The 20,820-nt window shown below is 42.1% G+C and overlaps 1 protein-coding gene across 3 annotated transcripts in view; it reads left to right on the forward strand.

Moving 5' to 3' along the window:
* The window catches only part of EDC3 (enhancer of mRNA decapping 3), a 39,636-nt gene that overhangs the window by 13,635 nt on the left and 5,181 nt on the right, over nucleotides 1-20,820 (forward strand). For all 3 annotated transcript variants that reach the window (XM_060755521.2, XM_060755524.2, XM_060755523.2), the window contains exons 4-6: nucleotides 4,931-5,263; nucleotides 16,375-16,528; nucleotides 19,836-20,053. In XM_060755521.2, coding sequence (XP_060611504.2) covers nucleotides 4,931-5,263; nucleotides 16,375-16,528; nucleotides 19,836-20,053 — 705 coding nt within the window. The remainder of the gene's footprint in view (nucleotides 1-4,930; nucleotides 5,264-16,374; nucleotides 16,529-19,835; nucleotides 20,054-20,820) is intronic.

The raw sequence follows: 20,820 nt of genomic DNA on the forward strand, positions 1-20,820 counted from the left end.
GCAACGTAGTAAATAATTACTTGACCTCGGAACGGCTGGACAATTGCAATCGGATGAAGATTCTGGAAATTAGATACGGAGGATTTATGTTTTATGTTTTATTGATTTTATTGTTTTTGGAGTTTTATTGATGTTTATATGCTTTTAACTGTTTATATTATTGTGGCATCGAATTGTGCCGGTTTTGTAAACTGACCTGAGTCGCCCTCGGGCTGAGAAGGGCAGTATAGAAATATAGTAAGTAAGTAAGTAAATAAATAATAAACATCTGGCACTAAGAACAGAAGAAGAGCCCTGCAAGATCAGATGGAAGGCCTACCCAGTTCAACAATATCATACTGCTTCTCAGACCTTTTATTCCATAACATTTCCCAGCATTGACATACTGAAAGATAGTATCTGGATACTGGATATAGTGTATAACTGTCCCAACTAGCTGGCATTGTTGGCTCTGGAATCTAAGAATTCTGTTATAAGGCTTCCCAGGTTGGTCACCGTCACTGCATCTTGTGACATGAATCCTAGAGTTGGAAGAGATCTCGAGGGCCATTCAGTCCGACCCCTTTCTGCCAAGAAGCAGGACAATTGCATTCAAAGCACCCCCAACAGATGGCTATCTAGCCTCTGTTTCAAAGCCTCCAAAGAAGGAGCCTCCACCACACTCCGGCGCAGAGAGTTCCACTGCTGAACAGCTCTCACAGTCAGGAAGTTCTTCCTAAGGTTCAGATGGAATCTCCTTTCAGTTTAATGATGCTTTTATAGCTTAATGATGCTATGTGTAAACAACTAATGGAGTAACCATGATGTAGTCTAGAATTAGGGAGTGATTCCTATGTATCTCTTCCATAATATGCATCATTTAACACATTTGTATCATGCACCACCAGGGCCCCCTGCTGGCACAGCAGGTTAAACTGGTGAGCTGCTGAACTTGCTGACCGAAAGATTGGCGGTTCAAATCTGGGGAGTGGGGTGAGCTGCACTTTTAGCCCCAGCTTCGGCCAACCTAGCAGTTTGAAAACATGCAAATGTGAGTAGGTCAATAGGTCAACCTTCTGCGGAAAGGTAACAGCGCTCCATTCAGTCATGCTGGCCAAATGATCTTGGAAGTGTCTATCAACAACGCTGGCTCTTCAGCTTAGAAATGGAGATGAGCACCACGCCCCAGAGTTGGACATGACTAGACTTAATGTCAGGGGAAACCTTTACCTATCAATTACATCTAAGCTCCCACTTTTGCGAGGACAAGCGTCCATACATTAATGGAGAAGTGCCCCTGGACATGACAAACTCAGCTCAGTCAATGGCACAGATGCGTTTGGAGCAGAAGCACTCCTTTCGAGGCACAGCTTGACATGTCCTGGTGACCAAGTAATACAGTTGGTGTCATTCTGGGTTGCAGCGATGTTTAGAGCCAAGCCAGCAGTGCCTGTCAGCAAGATTTCAGAACAGGCAGCGGCTGGGGTGGATTAAAGGGCTGACTCCGACAATCCCAGTGTGTTTAGCTTTGGTGGGGCTTGGCTCCTGTTCAGGATGTCTATGGAGGGCCCACAGAGACCATTCCAAGTATTGTTTTCCCTGCTTCGGTGACATTTTTCTGTTCAATCAGCATTTGAACTCCAAGCAAGTTGGCTGCATGTAACCTTTTGAAATTAGTCACCACGAGGGCTTTTGCTTCGCTGTTTTTCTGACGGCGTGTGTGTGGAATTGCTGCACAAGTAGAAGACAGTGTGTTTGCAGATGACTCTGAAAATCTCTAAAGCGCACAGTTTAGTAAAAGAGTCTATTGAGTTGATTGCTGGCATACCCGGAACTTTCGTGGTAGCTACTTCTGCTTTTGAGGGCAGGGATAGAGCACATGCTTTGCTTGCCAAAGGCTGCAGAATGAATTCCAGGCAAATAAATTTACTGTATATACTACCTTTACCTACCTTTTTACTCAAGTATAAGCAGAGTTTTTCAGCCCCTTTTTTAGGCTCACCCCCCCCCCCCTTGGCTTATACTTGAGTCAAGGTTATTTATTATTTTATTCTATTACTAGCCGTCCCCTGCCACACATTGCTGTAGCCCAGTTTGTGTATATGTGTTTTGTGTGTGTGTATATATATTTGTGTCAGGTAAAGGTAAAGGTAGTCCCCTGACATTAAGTCCAGTCATGTCTGACTCTCGGATGTGGTGCTCATCTCCATTTCTAAGCCGAAGAGCCAGCGTTGTCCGTAGACACCTCCAAGGTCATGTGGCTGGCATAACTGCATGGAGCGCCGTTACCTTCCCGCCGGAGCGGTACCTATTTTTTTTTTTTGAATTTTTATTGAAAAAGATGTGGACAGCACCAACAGATAAACAAACAAGACAAAACACAAAACACGACAAATACCTTACATACATAATACAAATTAAAGGAGCTACTATTATTATTGGTTGAATACTTCCTTCTATATCTATTACTTTCTTATGTACATTTCCTAAGTTCTTAATTCATATTTATCCCTGTCTATTTATCTACCTGCCTACCCTGCCTACTTATCTAACCCCCGCCCCATCCCCCACCCCCCTTTACCCCCTAACATTGCACATACTAGACACATAAATACATATAAATAAATACGTATATACATATAAATATAAATTCCCTTTAACTTCCAGGATACCTTGCGAACATAGTTGATTTCGTTTCTCACTTTTCCTAATTAACCTATTTTGTCTTCTCTTCCGGGAATCTTCTTTCCTTTCTGTTTTTAACAATACTTAAGATTGTTCTTCTCTAAAATATTAATGAACTTGCTCCAATCAGTGTTGTCTGCTTTTGTTCTATTTTTTCTTATTTTCTGTGTCAGCAAGTCCATGTTCATGATATCCATAGCCTTATTAATCCACAAATTAAAAGTTGCTGTATCTTTGGTCTTCCATACACGTGCTATGCTTATTCTCACTGCTGTGGTCAAGTAAAAAATGATCTTGTCATCGTTTTTGTTCAACTTAGAGTTAGTCAGTCATTCCAAGCAAAAAATGTTCTGGTCTGAATTCGAACTTAGATTGGACAATCTCTTCCATTTTTCTATGAACCTCCGACCAGAATTCCCTAATGACTCCACAATCCCACCACATGTATTTAAAAGATCCCACTTTCTTTTGGCATCTCCAGCACTTTTTATCAATCCTCCCCTTACTGTACTTGGCTAATTTTTCTGGAGTTTGGTACCACAGGTAGAACATTTTTACCCAGTTCTCTTTTATCTCTGTGGCGTACGCATATTTCAGTTTCTTTGTCCATACCTCCTCCCATTCTGACATGGTGATTGTGTGTCCTATCATTTTAGCCCACTTAATCATAACTACCTTTACCTGCTCCTCCTCAGTTGCCCACATTAGCAATTGCTGATACAGTCTTTTTATTAGTTTACTCTCTGTTTTTATTATTTTATCCCACAAGTTTTCTTTTAGTTCAAATCCTATTTTCTTATCTTCTTTAAAGTTTTCGTTGATCTGCCAGTACTGGAACCAAGAAAATTTGGGTTCTATTTGCTGTATTTCCTCCAGTGTTTTAATTCTTATTTCATGATTGTTTATGTGGATCAGTTGCTTGTATGTCAGCCATTTTTCATTTGACATTTCTCTTCTTTGATCAGCCTTATTTGGTGACAGCCACATCGGTGTCCTGGTGTACCATCTCATTTTATACTTGTTCCAAACCTTTATCAGCAATGCTCTGACAAAGTGATTATTGAATTTTTTTTCCACCGCAGTCTTTCCTTTCCATAAATAACTGTGCCAGCCTCTGTTCAGGTCTTCTCCTTCCAATGATATTATTCTGTTGTTACTTAATGCTGCCCAATCTTTAACCCAAACCAGTGCCGCTGCGTCATAGTATAGCTGAAGGTCTGGCAATCCTAGTCCTCCCCTCTTGGTTTCGTCGCTACCTATTGATCTACTCACATTGATCTACTCACATTGATCTACTCACATTTGCATGTTTTCGAACTGCTAGGTTGGCAGAAGCTAGGGCTGACAGCGGAAGCTCATGCTGCTCCCCGGAATCAAACCTGCGACCTTTCGATCAACAAGCTCAGCAACTCAGTGCTTTAACCCACTGCACCACCGGGGGCTCCTTTTTGTGTATATGTGTATATATGTGGTTTTGCGCATGTGTTATAATGTATTTTTTTTAATTTTTTGCTTTTTGAGTCCCTTCTGCTGTGATTTTTAGTGTTTTCATGAGTGATGGTCACTCGTTGGCCTGAGAGGTGTCTTGTGTCCAAATTTATTATTATTATTATTATTATTATTATTATGGCATTTATGTGCTGCCCTTCTCACCCCGAAGGGGACTCAGAACGGCTTACAAGATATATTTTCATACAATATATTATATTATTAGCATAGTACAATATCAGTATTATATATTACTATACTGCACTATACCATTACATTGTAATATTATTAGTAATATTACATGTAATGTAAATATATAATTATAATTATAATATTGTATGGTTATTACTAGTATTATATTATATTACATTATAATATTATAAATATTATATTTACATACAATATACTGTATGTTTTGTATGTCCAGACCCGCTGTACACTGTTTTCCTTGTTGTTGTTCACCGCCCCGAGTCGCCTCCGGGCTGAGAGGGGCGGTCAATAAATGAAATAAATAAATAAATAAATAAATAAATATTATATTATTAGTAAATAATAATTATTAATAAATACAGTTCCTTCCCAATGGTCTCAATGGTTATAATTCCCTCGTCATTTTCTGCACATTTTGTATATAAGTAAAAAATGGAAGGCAGCCTTGTGTCTAGATGGGTATGTCCCAAGGAAAGTGTGCCAGATTTTCTGGGTTGCAGCTGGCGGTTTTGAGTTTCCCCATCTTCTGTCTCCGCCAGCCACTGATCTGCCATGTCTTTCATTTCAGGGTCCTCCAGCAGCCGCCACCCAAACCAAGTGACCCCAAAAAAGAGTGGCGTGAAGAACGGGCCGATGAAGAACAAAGACGATGAATGCTTTGGGGACGACATCGAAGAAATCCCAGACACAGATTTTGATTTCGAAGGGAACCTGGCCCTCTTTGACAAGGCAGCTGTGTTTGAGGAGATTGAAACCTTCGAGAGGAAAAGCGGGACCCGCTCCAGAGGCACGCCAAACGAGAGGTCCGCCCGCTATCGCCACGATGAGAACATTTTGGAATCCGAGCCCATTGTGTACCGAAGAATCACTGTGCCTCAGGCAAGCAAGGAATTCTGCACTGGTAGGATGGCATTTCTCAAAAATTAAAGGGAGCAGCTTCTTTGGGGAATGAATGCTTTGTGGGAATCGCTTTGGAAACAGAGATGATTAGGCTACACTAAATGTAATAGTGAGGCTCAGTGTGGAGATCTTTCTTTCACGAATCAGGGTGCTTAAAAAAAATACATGTACATGTATATCAGGAATGGATTCAGCATTGGATTAAGGCTCTGGAAAACTTGGTTCAAATCCTCTTTCATCCATGGGCAAGTCACACTCTTGGCCTACAAAAATCTGAGGGTCGCCATAAATCAGAGGCAACTTGAAGATGCACAATCACAAATGCAAATTTTTTTTCCCTGTAATATGCTCGTTGCAGTGCCACTGTTTTGTTGGCAGAGTTAGATCAAAACAGTATTTATTTACTTACTTTCTATTTTTATACCCACCCTCTCTCACCTCAAAGGGGACTTAGAGCGACTTACAAGTTATATGTATATAAAATATATTATATTATTAGCTGTACCTGCCAGGTATTGCTGTGGCCAATCTTCCCTCCCTCTTTCTCTCCTTATTTCTCTCCTTCCTTCCCTCCCTCTTCCATTCCTTCTCTCTTTTTCTTTCCCTTCTTCTTTCTTCCTTCTCTACCTGTTTCTTTTCTTGCTTCCTTTGCTCTTTGGTTCCACCCTTCCTTGTCTCCTTCCTTCCTTCCTTCCTTCCTTCCTTCCTTCCTTCCTTCCTTCCTTCCCTCTTCCTTTCTTCCTTCTCTCCTTCCTTCCCTCTTTCACTTTTTTATTTCCTTCTCTCCTTCCTTCCTTCTCTACCTTTCTTTCTTTCTTTCCTTCTCTCCTTCCCTCCTTCTTTCCCTCCCTCCTTTTCTCCTTCCTTCCTTCTTACCCCTTTCTGTGTATATGTTTTGTTTGTGCATATGTGTGTATAGATTTCTGTATATCTTTCGTATATGTGTATTTGTATATATACTCGTATATTTCGTATATGTGTGTTTGTATATATATATGTGGTTTTGCGTATGTGTTGTAATTTATTTTTTGTTTTTTGGCTTTTTAAGTCTCTTCTGCTGTGTTTTTCAGTGTTTTTATGAGTGATGGTCATTCGTTGGCCAAAGAGGTGTCTTGTGTCCAAATTTGGTGTAAATTTGTCCAATGATTTTTGAGTTATGTTAATCCCACAAACAAACATTACTTTTTTATTTATATAGATTAGCATAGCACAGTATTAGTGTTATATATTACTATATTGTACTATACTACTATAATGCAATATTATTAGTAATATAACATGTAATATATAATATATAATAATTGTATTATTATTAGTATCATATTGTATTGCATTATATTATGATCAATATTATATGTAGATACAATATATTATATTGCTAGCATAACACATTATCAGTATTATATTACTATAGTGTACTAAACCAAAATACTGCAATATTATTAGTAATATTTCTTGTAATATATAATATACAATTATTATATGTTATTAGTAGTTTTATTATATTGTATTACATTATAATATTATCAATATTACATGTATATACCAATATATTATATTATTAACATATCACAATATTAGTATTATATATTAGTATATTGTTGCTGGAGGGAGTATCCTGACTATCTAGGTAAAAAATGAGTGTGTGACATTAGCAGGGTATATTCTTAGTGTTCAAAAACACTCTGCGTATATTTTCCCGATCCTTGCGACAGTTGAGAACACAGGTCAGCAGGATTGCTGTTTTGTAGGAAGTTTTGCATCATGGACCAAAACAGAGAGTGAGATTAAGTTTTCAAAAAGGCTGTAAAGTTAATGGCTGAGCCAAACTCTGAATGATTGACCTGTGTCTCGGTTCCTACTTGTAGCCAACCCGTCGATCTAGGCCTCTTCTGTAAAACCTCTAACCCTGAAAACGGTGGTGTCCCTTGCACTGGAGCTGACAGAATGACTGAGCAAAATCTATTGAGTTATCGCTGGATTGGTGTCATTCCCTTTCCGGGTGATGTATTCTGTGTGGAAGGCGACAGATTGGGTCTCTGACATCCCTAGTTTGAAAGAATTTTAGTTGGAAATATTACAGAAGACCCGACCCAGTCACATTTGAAAGGTGCTGGCATAAATGGACGAAAAATATGGGCTTAGATATGTTCATTTCCAGTCCTGCTGGGGAAAAAACGAGCAAGTGAGGTGCCAGTGACTTTTGGATTGTGTTGTTGAAGGCTTTTATAGTTGGAATCACTGGCTTGCTGTGAATTTTCTGGGCTGTCTGGCCATATTCCAGAAGCATTTGCCAGGCATCCTCAGAGGTTGAGAGGTCTGTTGGAAACTAGGCAAGTGGAGTTTATGTATCTGTGGAATGTGCAAGGTGGGAGAAAGAACTCTTGTCTGTTGAAGGCATGTGTGGATGTTGCAATTGGCCGCCTTGATTAGCATTTAATGGCCTTGAAGCTTCAAAGCCTGGCTGCTTCCTTCCTGGGTGATCCTTTATTGGGAGATCTTAGCTGGCCCTGATTGATTCTTGTCTGGAATCCCCCTGTTTTTTAAGTGTTTCTCTTTATTTACTGTCCTGATTCTAGAAGTTTTTTTTAAAATACTGGTAGCCAGATTTTGTTCATTTTCATGGTTTCCCCTTTTCTGTTGAAATTGATTGTGTAATCTGACATGGTGGTTGTGAGAGTGGTCCAGCATTTCTGTGTTCTCCAGTAACATGCTGTGTCTAAGTTGGTTCTTCAGGTGCTCTGCTATGGCTGACTTCTCTGCTTGAAGTAGTCTGCAGTGCCTTTCATGTTCCTTGATGCGTGTCTGGGCAATGCTGCTGCGTTTGGGGGTCCTTATGTAGACTCCTGCAGAGGTGAGAGGATCCCTCTTGTCCTTTCATGAACGTAGCATTTGTTGGATTTTCTTGGTGGGTCTGTAGATGGTTTGTATGTTGTGTTTCCTCCTCCGCTTCCCTCTGTGGTCAGTAGTTCCCTTGATGTCTGGCAAGAACACTTTCCCTCTGGGTGGATCTTTGTTTTGACTCTCGTGGCTTGTTCTTGTTCTTGCAGCTCTTCTGATGTCTGAGATGGAGTCTCCATTGGCTTGTAGAGCCCAGTTGAGGTGGTTTAGTTTACCTTGGAGGAGGTGGGATTGGCATTATTTTGGACTGTTTACATCAGGGGTCCTCAAACTAAGGCCAGAGGGCCGGATGCGGCCCTCCAGGGTCATTTATCCGGCCCTCATTCAGGGTCAACCTAAATCTGAAATGACTTGAATGTACACAACAGCAACAACAACAACAATCCTATCTTATCAGCCAAGAGGAGGCCCACACTTCCCATTGAAATACTATTAAGTTTATATTTGTTAAAATTGTTCTTCGTTTCAATTATTGTATTGTTTTAAAGTGTTTTTGCACTACAAATAAGATATGTGCAGTGTGCATAGCAATTCATTTTTTTCAAATTATAATCCGGCCCTCCAACAGTTTGAGAGACTGTGACCTGGCCCTCTGTTTAAAAAGTTTGAGGACTCCTGGTTTACATGGTAGCATGTGTTGAGAGCATTTTGGTCTGTTGCTATGACTAGAGTCCAGTTGCTTCAGGTATTTGGAGGTTTTTTGGTCAGGCAATATGATATTCGAAGACCATATAAAGGAGAAGTGATAACAGAGTGTTTCTGCATGCTTCAAGTAAATTTTTGACGTTGTTATCCTTTCAGCAAAGGGTCTCATTCCCTTTGGAAAAGGCAAGGCAAATAGAGTTGAGGGTTCTCGGTGATCATCTCCCCTCCCCAAAGTGTCCCAGCCTCTCTCTGCTTTGCATGGGCAGTCTTGAAGTCCCACCAAGCCCTGAGTGAATCCGTTTCTCTTATCACAAACCGTGAACTAACGCAATTCACCTCCTAAGCCCAAGCGCCATTCGGTCCTGGCGGCTGTCCAGCCCTCATTTGCGACTGTTGTTATTTTTCAGGTTTACACGCTATCTCTTTGATTGCCTTCCACGCTGAGTTTATTTAGCACGGTCTGGTTTTGATAAGCCAGTCTGACGGGTTGGCCCTTGCGTGAGGGAGGCCAGGGGAAGTCCTCCCGGCACTTGCACGCTCCTGGCCAAGAGCAATTAGGGCAAAGTGTCATAAAGCTCTCGCGCCTTCAATGTCCTTGCGTGCAGTGAGGCCCGGTAATCTCACACCTTATCTTTCGCTACACTTCAAACAATCTCCCCTTGAATGGAGGAGTAGTACGGGGGCAAGAGTTCCCAAAGGCACAGGTTATTAACCAAGTGAGTCTGTGGCAAGATGGATTTGCACGCCCTCCTGTTTGTAGAAGCAGCTTGTGCCACATCAAAAGTCATTTTAGAGGGCACAATCCCACTATGATGCACAGAGAGTCGTATTGTTATGTTTCAATCATTTGTGTCTCTGTGTTGCCCAATGTGACTGTATTTATTTATTTACTATTTTATACCCCACCATCTCTCACTCCGAAGGGGAATCAGAGTGGCTTACAAGTTACATGTATATACAATATATTGTATTATTAGCATAGCACAGTATTAGTATTATATATTACTATATTGTACTATGACACTATACTGCAATATTATTAGTCACATTACATGTAATATATATCATTATTATATTATTATATTGTATTATTAGTAATAGTATTATATTATATTACAATATTATGATCAATATAATATGTACATACAATATATTATATTATGAGCATAGCACAATATTAGTATTATATATTGCTATATTGTACTATACCACTATGTTGCAATATTATGTGTGTATTTGGCATTGAATGTTTGCCATATATGTGTACATTGTAATCTGCCCTGAGTCCCCTGTGGGGTGAGAAGGGCGGAATATAAATACTGTAAATAAATAAATAAATAAATAAATAGTCATATTACATGTAAATACACATATATATAATTATTATATTATTGTTTTGTATTATTAGTATTATATTGTGTTACAATATTATGATCAATATTATATGTACATACAATATATTATCTTATGGGCATAGCACAATATTAGTATTATATATTACTATATTGTACTATACCACTATACTGCAATATTATTAGTCATATTACATGTAATATATATAATTATTATGTTATTATACTGTATTTTTATTAGTATTATATTGTGTTACAATATTATGATCAGTATTATATGTACATAAAATATATTATGAGCATAGCACAATGTATACTTTACTATATTGTAGTATACTACTATACTGCAATATTTTTAGTAATATATAATATACAATTATATTGTATTATTATTAGTATTATATTGTATTGCATTGTGACATTATCAGTATTATTTGTATATACAATATATTATATTATTTGATCTCACAGAATGTAGTTGAGAGAATCCAGAGTGCAAGCTAGAAGCTGAGCTTGCTTGGAATGATCCAACAGGACAGAGATTCCCAAACGTTAATCCTCCAGGAGTTTTAGACTTCAACTTGCAGGATCCCCTGCTGCAATAGAAGAAAGTGTGGTGGAGGCTCCTTCTTTGGAGGTTTTTAAACAGAGGCTAGATGGCCATCTGTCAGGGGTGCTTTGAATGCAATATTCCTGTTTCTTGGCAGAATGGGGTTGGACTGGATGGCCCATGAGGTGTCTTTCAACTCTATGATTCTAGGATGTGGGTTAGAGAGCTTTGTGGCAGATGTGTCTGAAGAGTTATGATGGGGGATTGCTCCATGGCACATAAAGACAGTGAGGAAAAGGAGTTGATGGGTTGGACTGTTGCCTTCCTGCTTTCTTGTGTGCCTCCCAGTGGCATGTAGCTAGAGCAGTAGTTCCCAACCTGTGGTCAATGGACCACTAGTGGTCTGCAAGAACTAAAATATGGTCCACAGCCTCGGTGTTACTACGAGAGTGCCTGTTCTTGTGAAACCTTTTTATAGTGCCGAGGCTTATTAAATATGGTTTTCTGTGGGCGAGCAGACAGTGACTACTGGATGGTATAGGTTCTGTATCAGAAACTAGAGCTGATGTGGTCTATCTAATGCAGTTTTCTGAATCAGCACCCCAAATAACCAAACTGTATCTAAAGTTGACCAAAAACTGACTCGTAACCCTTTTGGTTCCAATGTTAGAGAGTGGTGTGCACTCGCAACTCAGCTTCAATACCTGCAGGTGCTAAAGTGATGGTTCTTTGGCTTAGATGGGTCCCAAGCATCATGTCAAGGCCTAGAGGTTGGCAGGATTTTTACAGAGAGGGTTGTTGACGAGGGCACGCTTGCAAAATAGGAAAAGGAACTTCCTTGGCTCTCCCGCTTCAGGCCGGTCCAAACCCCAGAACAGGATGTGCGCTCCGCCCCGGTGTGTGAATATCCCTCGGGGTATTGTTTCATAACAAAGTGGTGCCGCCGCCTCTGCTGCCAAACCTTGCGTGACTCTGGGAGGGCGAGCTGAAGCCCTGCGTGACTAAGTGCAGATGGGGCCGGATCCCGTGCAACTTTGAACACCGAGGGCAACTTTCCCCCTTCCACAGCTATCAGTTGTTTCTGAAGAACACTCTCACGAAGAGGGTAATACTTGGAAGGGTGCTGCATGCCGTAAAACTGATTAAGGTGGGGCGATTATCTTAATTAGCTGCTAACATGCAAGGTCAAGCTGTATCAACAGTTTGCCTTTCCCACAAGGGTAATAAACTTGTCACAGAGTCTGCTTCGAAGGGTCAAAAAATACCCTTTTGTTGCCCCTCCATAGACTGTGACTCCTTGGAGCAGACATTTTCCTTCTCCACCGAGAGCCAGTGTGGCATCGTAATTTGAGCTGTTGGCTAGGGTTCCAGAGACCAGGATTCAACTATGGAGACCCTCTGGATGTCCTTGCGCATGTCACTTTCTCAACCCAGAAAAACCCATAGCAGTAGGGTTTATTTATTTATTTATTTACTGTTTTCGTATACCGCCTTTCTCAGCCAATTGGCGACTCAAGGCGGTTTCCAACAAATCAGTATCCATAAAACATAATATAGATAAAAAACATTAAACAGTACAAAACATCACAAAAGCAGTAAAAACAACCTCATCAGCGTCTCATTATTCTCAAGCATTGTCCAGTTCCATTGTCAGGTCATCCGATTTCCTATATTAGCTACTCTGTATTTGTAAACGCTTGCTCGAATAGCCATGTTTTAACTTGCCTCCAAAACGTCAAGAGGGAAGGAGCAGATCTGATCTCCCTAGGGAGGGCATTCCATAGCCGAGGGGCCACCACTGAGAAGGCCCGGTCTCTCATCCCTGCCAAATGTGCTTGTGACGAAAGCGGGAGCACGAGCAGGGCCTCCCCAGATGATCTTAAAGTCCTCAGTGGTTCGTAAGGGGAGATACTCTCGGACAGGTAAGTTGGGTCAGAACTGTTTAGAGCAGTGGTTCTTAACCTTCCAAATGCCGCGATCCCTTAATACAGTTGTGGTGACCCCCAACCATAAAATTACTTCCGTTTCTGCTTCATAACTTTAATTTTGCTATTGTTATGAATCATAATGTAAATATCTGATATGCAGGATGTATTTTCATTCACTGGACCAAACTGGGCACAAATACCTGATATGCCTAAATTTGAATACTAGTGGAATTTATTTTGTCATTTGGGAGTTGTAGTTACTGGGATTTATAGTTCACCTACAATCAAAGAATATTCTGAACTCCACCAATGATAGAGTTGGGCCAAACTTGGCACAGAGAACCCCCATACTAATAGAAAATACTGTGTTTTCTGGTGGTCTTGGTGACACCTCTGACGCCCCATCGCGACCCCCCCAGGGGTCCCGACCTCCAGGTTGAGAAACACTGGTTTAGGGCTTTATAGGCCAAAGCCAGCACTTTGAATTGGGCCCGGTAGCAAACTGACAGCCAGTGGAGCTGGCGCAACAAGGGGGTTGTATGCTCCCTGAGCGCCACTCCTGTTAACAACCTGGCTGCCGTTCGTTGGACTAGTTGAAGCTTCTGGACCGTCTTCAAAGGCAACCCCACGTAGAGAGTGTTGCGGTAGTCTATACGGGATGTAACTAGAGCGTGGACCACCGTGGCCAAGTCAGGCTTCCCAAGGTACCGGCGCAACTGGTGCACGAGTTTTAACTGTGCAAATGCTCCCCTGGTCACCACTGAGACCTGGGGTTCCAGGCTCAGCGATGAGTCCAGGATCACATCCAAGGGATGCCATAAGCTGCCAATGGCTTGAAGGCGCACATTAACCAAGAGTGCCTCTTCATTTTCCCTGCTGCATCTGTCTTACCTTGACTTTTCTGTCAGGACCTGATCGCTCTTAGTCAGAAATGCAGCGTCACAAAAATGCTTGATTGACTGTGCTTTAATTTCTGAGCTGAGGCTCGATGTGGGTTTTGCTCGCTTTGTGGACCAGTGCCAGCCAGAGCAGACAACACGACAGCAGATGGATTGGGCTCGGGGTCCTAGCTACATCTACACTCTTATTTGCTCTGACTGGGTGACTTCCTGTCTGGAGAGATGCTGGAATCCTGGCAGGGATTCCAGAAAAAGAAACAGACCATCTGTCAAAGGCTTTATGGCCGGAATCACTAAGTTGTTGTAGGTTTTTTCGGGCTATATGGCCATGTTCTAGAAGCCATTCTCTCCTGACGTTTCGCCTGCATCTATGGCAAGCATCCTCAGAGGTAGTGTTTTGGACTTCAACTCCCACAATTCCTAGCAGCCTTACGCTGCTAGGAATTGTAGGAATTGAAGTCCAAAACACAACCTCTGAGGATGCTTGCCATAGATGCAGGCGAAATGTCAGAACTGCTAGGAATTGTGGGAGTTGAAGTCCAAAACACAACCTCTGAAGATGCTTGCCATAGATGCAGGTGAAACCTCAGGATTGCTAGGAATTGTGGGAGTTGAAGTCCAAAACACAATCTCTGAAGATGCTTGCCATAGATGCAGGTGAAACCTCAGGATTGCTAGGAATTGTGGGAGTTGAAGTCCAAAACACAACCTCTGAGGATGCTTGCCATAGATGCACGCGAAATGTCAGGACTGCTAGGAATTGTGGGAGTTGAAGTCCAAAACACAACCTCTGAAGATGCTTGCCGTAGATGCAGGTGAAACCTCAGGATTGCTAGGAATTGTGGGACTTGAAGTCCAAAACACAACCTCTGAGGATGCTTGCCATAGATGCAGGCGAAATGTCAGGACTGCTAGGAATTGTGGGAGTTGAAGTCCAAAACACAACCTCTGAAGATGCTTGCCATAGATGCAGGTGAAATCTCAGGATTGCTAGGAATTGTGGGAGTTGAAGTCCAAAACACAATCTCTGAAGATGCTTGCCGTAGATGCAGGTAAAACCTCAGGATTGCTAGGAATTGTGAGAGTTGAAGTCCAAAACGCAACCTCTGAGGATGCTTGCCATAGATGCAGGTGAAACATCAGGAGAGAATGCTTCTAGAACATGGCAAAAACTACAACATGGGTCCTCATACTTTTTAAACAGAGGGGCCGGGTCACAGTCCCTCAAAATGTTGGAGGGCCGGATTATAATTTGGAAAAAAAAAACATGAATGAATTCCCATGCACACTGCACACTTATTTGTAGTGCAAAATACACTTTAAAGCAATACCAGAGTTTAAATGAAGAACAATTTTAACAAATATAAACTTAATATTTCAATGGGAAGTGTGGGTCTGCTTTTGGCTGATGAGATAGGATTGTTGTTGTGTGTTTTCAAGTAATTTCAGACTTAGGTTGACCCTGAGCAAGGGCCGGGTAAATGACCTTGGGGGGTCGTATTCGGGCCTTAGTTTGAGGACCCCTGACCTACAGCACCCCACAGACCATCTCCTTTGAAGGCCACAGAGGCTTGAACCTTGGATATGATCTTTTTCCATGAGTCACTGAAGGTTCTCCTTCGTGGAAAGAAGCTTGTTTTCTGTATTTTTGAAGGCTTTCTTTGACAAACCACTGGATTGTTGTGAGTCTTCCAGGCGGCATGGCCATGTTCAAGAAGCATTCTCTCCTGATGTTTCGCCTGTATCTATGGCACAAGTTCTGAGGAGACCTTGGTGGAGGCTCCTTCTTTGGAAGCTTTTAAACAGAGGCTGGGTGGCCATCTGTCAGGGGTGATTTGAATGCAATATTCCTGCTTCTTGGCAGGGGGTTGGACTGGATTGGCCATGAGGTCTATTCCAACTCTTTGATTCTATGATTCTATGACCTGTTGTAGATGCAGGCGAAACCTCAGGAGATAATGCTTCCGGGCCATGGCCATACAGCCTGGAAAACTCACAGCAACCCAGTTTGTTTTCTGCTCACCCATTTCCTAAATAGAGGAGGGCAGGACCCCCCCCCCCCCCACACACACACACCGGACCCTCCTCTAAAGCTTCATTGAAGGGCTATACTCCAGTCCTAGTGCGCTAACTCTGTATACCCAAGGTCATTGTTAAAGCCACTTAACATTTATGCTGAATCTCTCTGAAAAGAGCAGAGCAGGACTTCCTTTTTGGCCAGTAGAGATGACCCCACTCCAGATCTGCTGCTCGTTTGGCACAGATGGCATTTCTCTCCTTACTTTGTGCCTTTCAGGATGGAGTGTGTAGAGGCCGATTATGGAAAAGTTAGCATACGGGATACTTGTGTAAGGCCATCAATCATGAGTATCTCTTTTGGCTCTACGTTTCCTCTAATACAGAGGCAGATTATGTCTTGAGGGAACACAAGCAGGATTTGCGCTCATGTCCGCCTGGCAGGCTTCCCATAAATAACGGGCTGGCCGGCTCTAAAATGCTACATACATCTACTATCCAAATGCCTGGTTCCAGAACCATGATATTATTTTTTTTCTAAAAGCCAGGAGGTATGGAGTGGATCTTACCTCATTTGGGAGTGTGTTCCATAGGCGGGGGGCCACAGCCGAGAAGGCCCTGTCTCTCGTCCCCACCAGGCGCATCTGTGCTGTTGACGGGAGCGAGAGCAGGGCCTCCCCGGATGATCTTAGATTATGAGGTGGGACGTAGGGGTGGGTGTGTTTGGACAAGGAAGCTGGGCCAGAACCGTATAGAGCTACACTACTTTTGCCAAGGCTCCCTTCATGATTCCTCCTCCTCCTTCCCGTTCTGCATTTCAGACTCCGGGCTGGTGGTGCCAAGTATCTCCTACGAGCTCCACAAGAAGCTTCTTTTGGTGGCTGAGAAGCATGGCCTCACTCTGGAACGGAGACTGGAAATGACCGGGATCTGTGCCAGCCAGATGGCCCTGAGTCTCCTTGGAGGACCCAACAGGTAAAGGAGGTCTCTCTTTGGGAGCCGAAACCCCCTTCTTTCCAGCATTCCTCGCTTGCGCTCACTGGCCTCAGCTACATAGACGTGGTTTGGCTCTAGAAGGAGTAGCTCTCCAGATCTCACTCCCTGAACCGAGCTTGACTCAGCTTGCAGGCCTCGTCGACTCGGTGGGTCTTGCTAGCTCCTGTGTGCAAAGTGCGAGGACCCCACAAACTGGATTCCCTTGCAGCCCTCTCATTTGGTGCCTCAAAAGAGCAAAGGAACCAAGGCCGAGAGTTAAGAAACCGGCTAAGCCGCTTCCTGTGTCTAAGAGCCTCTGTTTCCTGTTCCTCTTGTAATGCTCAGTGCAGCCAGCCTCGTTCCTCCAAGGTGTTATTTCCGTGTCCTTCTCGAGCTGCCTGACACAATGAGAGGACCTGGCCCACGGCCTGAGAAGGAGACGGGTGGGGAGGGCGATCTTCCTAAAAGTGGTTGGAGTGAAGATGTGAAATGCTTAGGCTTGGAGCAAGGGTCCTCAGACTTTTTAAACAGAGCTCACAGTCCCTCAAACTGTTGGAGGGCCGGATTATAATTTGAAGAAAACATGAATGGATTCCTATGTACACTGCACACATCATATTTGCAGTGCAATAAACCACTTAAAAACAATGCAATAATTAAAATGAAGAACAATTTCAACAAATATAAACTTATTAGTATTTCAATGGGAAGCGTGGGCCTGCTTTTTGGCTGATGAGATAGGGTTGTTGTTGTTGTGTGCTTTCAAGTCATTTCAGACTTAGGTTGACCCTGAATGAGGGCCAGTTAAATGACCTATGGCCCCTGCGCCTTAGTTTGAGGACCCCTGGCTTAGAGCCTGGTAAGTGTCCTCTCACTGTACCGTGCCAGTAGAGGCAATCTACGGCAGGAGGGAAGGGCCTTGGGCACGGCAGCTGAGAAGAAAGGGAGGGATTGGAGAAGCAGACCTTCCTCAATTGATGTAATTTCTCTGTCTTCTCTTGCCAGCACTCATATTCTTGGGAAAAGTGGAATTGCTGCGTAGTCTCTCACTGGAATTCCAGCAGAAGCCTTTTTAATGTGTTGTCGAAGGCTTTCATGCCTGGAATCGCTGCGTTGCTGTGAGTTTTCCAGGCTGTCTGGCCATTTTCCAGACGCATTCTCTCCTGACGTTTTGCCCACCTCTATGGCAGGCATCCCCAGAGCTTGAGAGGTCTGTTGGAAACTAGGCAAGTGGGGATTAAATATCTCTGGAATAATAATCTATATAAATAAAAAGGTAATGTTTGTGGTGGTATTCACAGAACTCAAAAACCACTGGGGGAATTGATACCAAATTTGGACACAATACACCTAACAACCCAATGTATGTCCTTCACTCATAAAAACACTGAAAAACCCAGCAGAAGGGACTTAAAATGCCCCCAAAAGCTAAATGACAATACAGAAAAAGGGAAGAAAGAGGGAAGGAAGGGGAGAAAAAAAGGAAAAAGAAAGAAAAAGAAAAGAAAGAGGGAAAGAAAGAAAGAAAGGGAGAAGGAAGTATGGAAGCAAAGAGAGAAGGAAGGAAGGAAACAAGGAAGGAGGCAGAGAAGGAAAAGAGAGAAAGAGGGAGGGAAAGAAAAAGGGGGAAGGAAGGAAAGTTAGAGAAGGAAGGAGATAAGGAAAGAGAAAGGGGAAAGAAGGAAGGAAAGAGAGAGTGAAGGAAGGGGGGAAGATGTAGAGAAAGAGGGAGAGAGGGAAAGAAGGAAAGAGAGAAGGAAGAATAGAGAAAGCAGAAGAGAAAGAAAAGGGGGAAAGGAAGGAAAGAGATAGAGAAGGAAGGAAGAAGAGAAGGAAAGATGGAAGGAAGGAAGGAAGGAAGGAAGGAAGGAGAGAAAGAGGGAAGGTTGGCCACAGCAAAGCGTGGCAGGTACAGCTAGTAATTATATATATATATGTGTGTGTGTGAGTGTGTGTGTGTGTGTGTGTATATATATATATATATATATAACATGTATTATGACTAATATTGCAATATAGTGGTATAGTACAATATAGTAATATATACTAATATTGTGTTATGCTCATAATATATATTGTATGTACACATAATATTGATCATAATATTGTAATATAATAAAATATTAATAATAATACAATATAATATAATGATATATATTACGTGCAATATGACTAATAATATTTCAGTATAGTGTTATAGTACAATATATTCTAATAATAATAATAATAATAACAACAACAACAACTTTATTTTTACTCCACCACCATCTCCCCAAGGGGACTCGGGGTGGCTGGCATGAGGCCAAGCCCAACAACGTATTACAATAAAGTAAAAACAAAACACAATAACAACACAGTAAAATACATACAACATATGAGTACAAAAAACGATAAAGCAAAATCATACACAATAAAATAACATAACAACGAGTGGGCCGCATGTGCAAGATAAAAACTAAGATACTAAAAATCCTAAAATCAGGATGAGATGGGGATGGAGCAGATTGTTTCTTTATATTTTATTACACAGAAGCCATTGAGATCCACAAGCATGTGGACAACTTCAACAGAAAGGAGGAAACCATGAAAAGGAACACAATCTGGCTATCAGTGTTGAAAGAAAAACTCTAAAATCAGGACAATTAAGTAAAAAACAAAAGGGGAATTCCAGACAGGAAACAATTAGGGCCAGCTAACACCTCCCAACAAAGGATTCCCCCAGGCAGGAAGCAGCCAAACGGGAATTCCAGACAGGAAACAATTAGGGCCAGCTAACATCTCCCAACAAAGGATTCCTCCAGGCAGGAAGCAGCCAAGCTTTGAAGCTGTAAGGCCATTCAATGCTATTCAAGCTGGCCAATTGCAACATTCACAGACAAGCGTTCTTAATCCTGAACAGTATTCCATAGATATGTAAACCTCACTTGCCTAGTTTCCAACAGACCTCACAACCTCTGGGGATGCCTGCCACAGATGTGGGTGAAACGTCAGGAGAGAATGCTTCTGGAACATGGCCAGGCAGCCCAGAAAACTCACAGCAACCCAGCTAGTAGTCTGTTAGGAATTGTGGGAGTTGAAGTCCAAAACACCTGGAGGGCCAACGCTTGCCCCCATGCCTGTGATATAAGCTGGCAGAAGCAGAAAAGACGTGTTGCACAACATGTTGCGTATACATCCTTCCCGGCCTTGTCTCCTGAGTCTGTCGTGCAAGTCTTGAGTATTAATAAGGAGACGAGCTCTTTTTAACACCCGAGTGCAACTCCAGCCATTTCCGACCCTGAAGACCCTTCTCTTATTTAACTTCCAGGCTGAACCCGAAAAACATCCACCAGCGACCCACCGTGGCCTTGCTTTGTGGGCCCCACGTCAAAGGGGCCCAAGGGATCAGCTGCGGGCGGCACCTCTCCAATCACGACGTGGACATCATCCTTTTTCTCCCCAACTTTGTCAAGATGCTGGAATCCATCACCAACGAGCTCTCCCTCTTTGGCAATACCCACGGCCAGCAAGTCTCCAGCGTCAAAGGTAAGCTGCGCACCGATCGGAGACCTCACATGGGTTTTGGTCCTGGGCTAGAAACATCATTTCCTAATTGGTTCTGTCATAAAAACTCCAAAATAAAGTTTTATTAAACTGCAAAAGCTTTGTTTGTGTGGGACATCCTGCAGCACGTTTTGCGATAGTTTTCCAATGAGTATCTCATAGATCAGGGGTCCTCAAACTTTGTAAACAGAGGGCCAGGTCACAGTCCCTCAAACTGTTGGAGGGCCGGATTATAATTTGAAAAAAACATGAATGAATTCCTATGCACACTGCACATATCTTATTTGTAGTGCAAAAAACACTTTAATAATAATAATAATAATTTATTTATACCCCGCTACCATCTCCCCAAGGGACTCGGTACAGCTTACATGAGGCCAAGCCCAAAGTACATCAATAATAAAAACAATAACAAGTAATACTAAACAATAAAAATAAAACTCATAACAGAAAATAAGCAATAAACATTAACAGTAACACAACAACGTTTAAAAACCTATGACTGGGCCAAATGTAATAATTAAAATTAAATAATGCTGAGCATGAACAGATCAAATATGAATAGGATATAATAATATAATCATTAAAATGAAGAACAATTTTAACAAATATAAACTTATTATTTCAATGGGAAGTGTGGGCCTGCTTTTGGATGATGAGATAGGGTTGTTGTTGTTGTTGTTGTGTGGTTTCAAGTCATTTCAAACTTAGGTTGACCCTGAGCAATGGCTGGGTAAATGACCTTCGAG

This window comes from Anolis sagrei, chromosome 9, assembly GCF_037176765.1.
Source record: "Anolis sagrei isolate rAnoSag1 chromosome 9, rAnoSag1.mat, whole genome shotgun sequence".
Taxonomy (NCBI): domain Eukaryota; kingdom Metazoa; phylum Chordata; class Lepidosauria; order Squamata; family Dactyloidae; genus Anolis; species Anolis sagrei.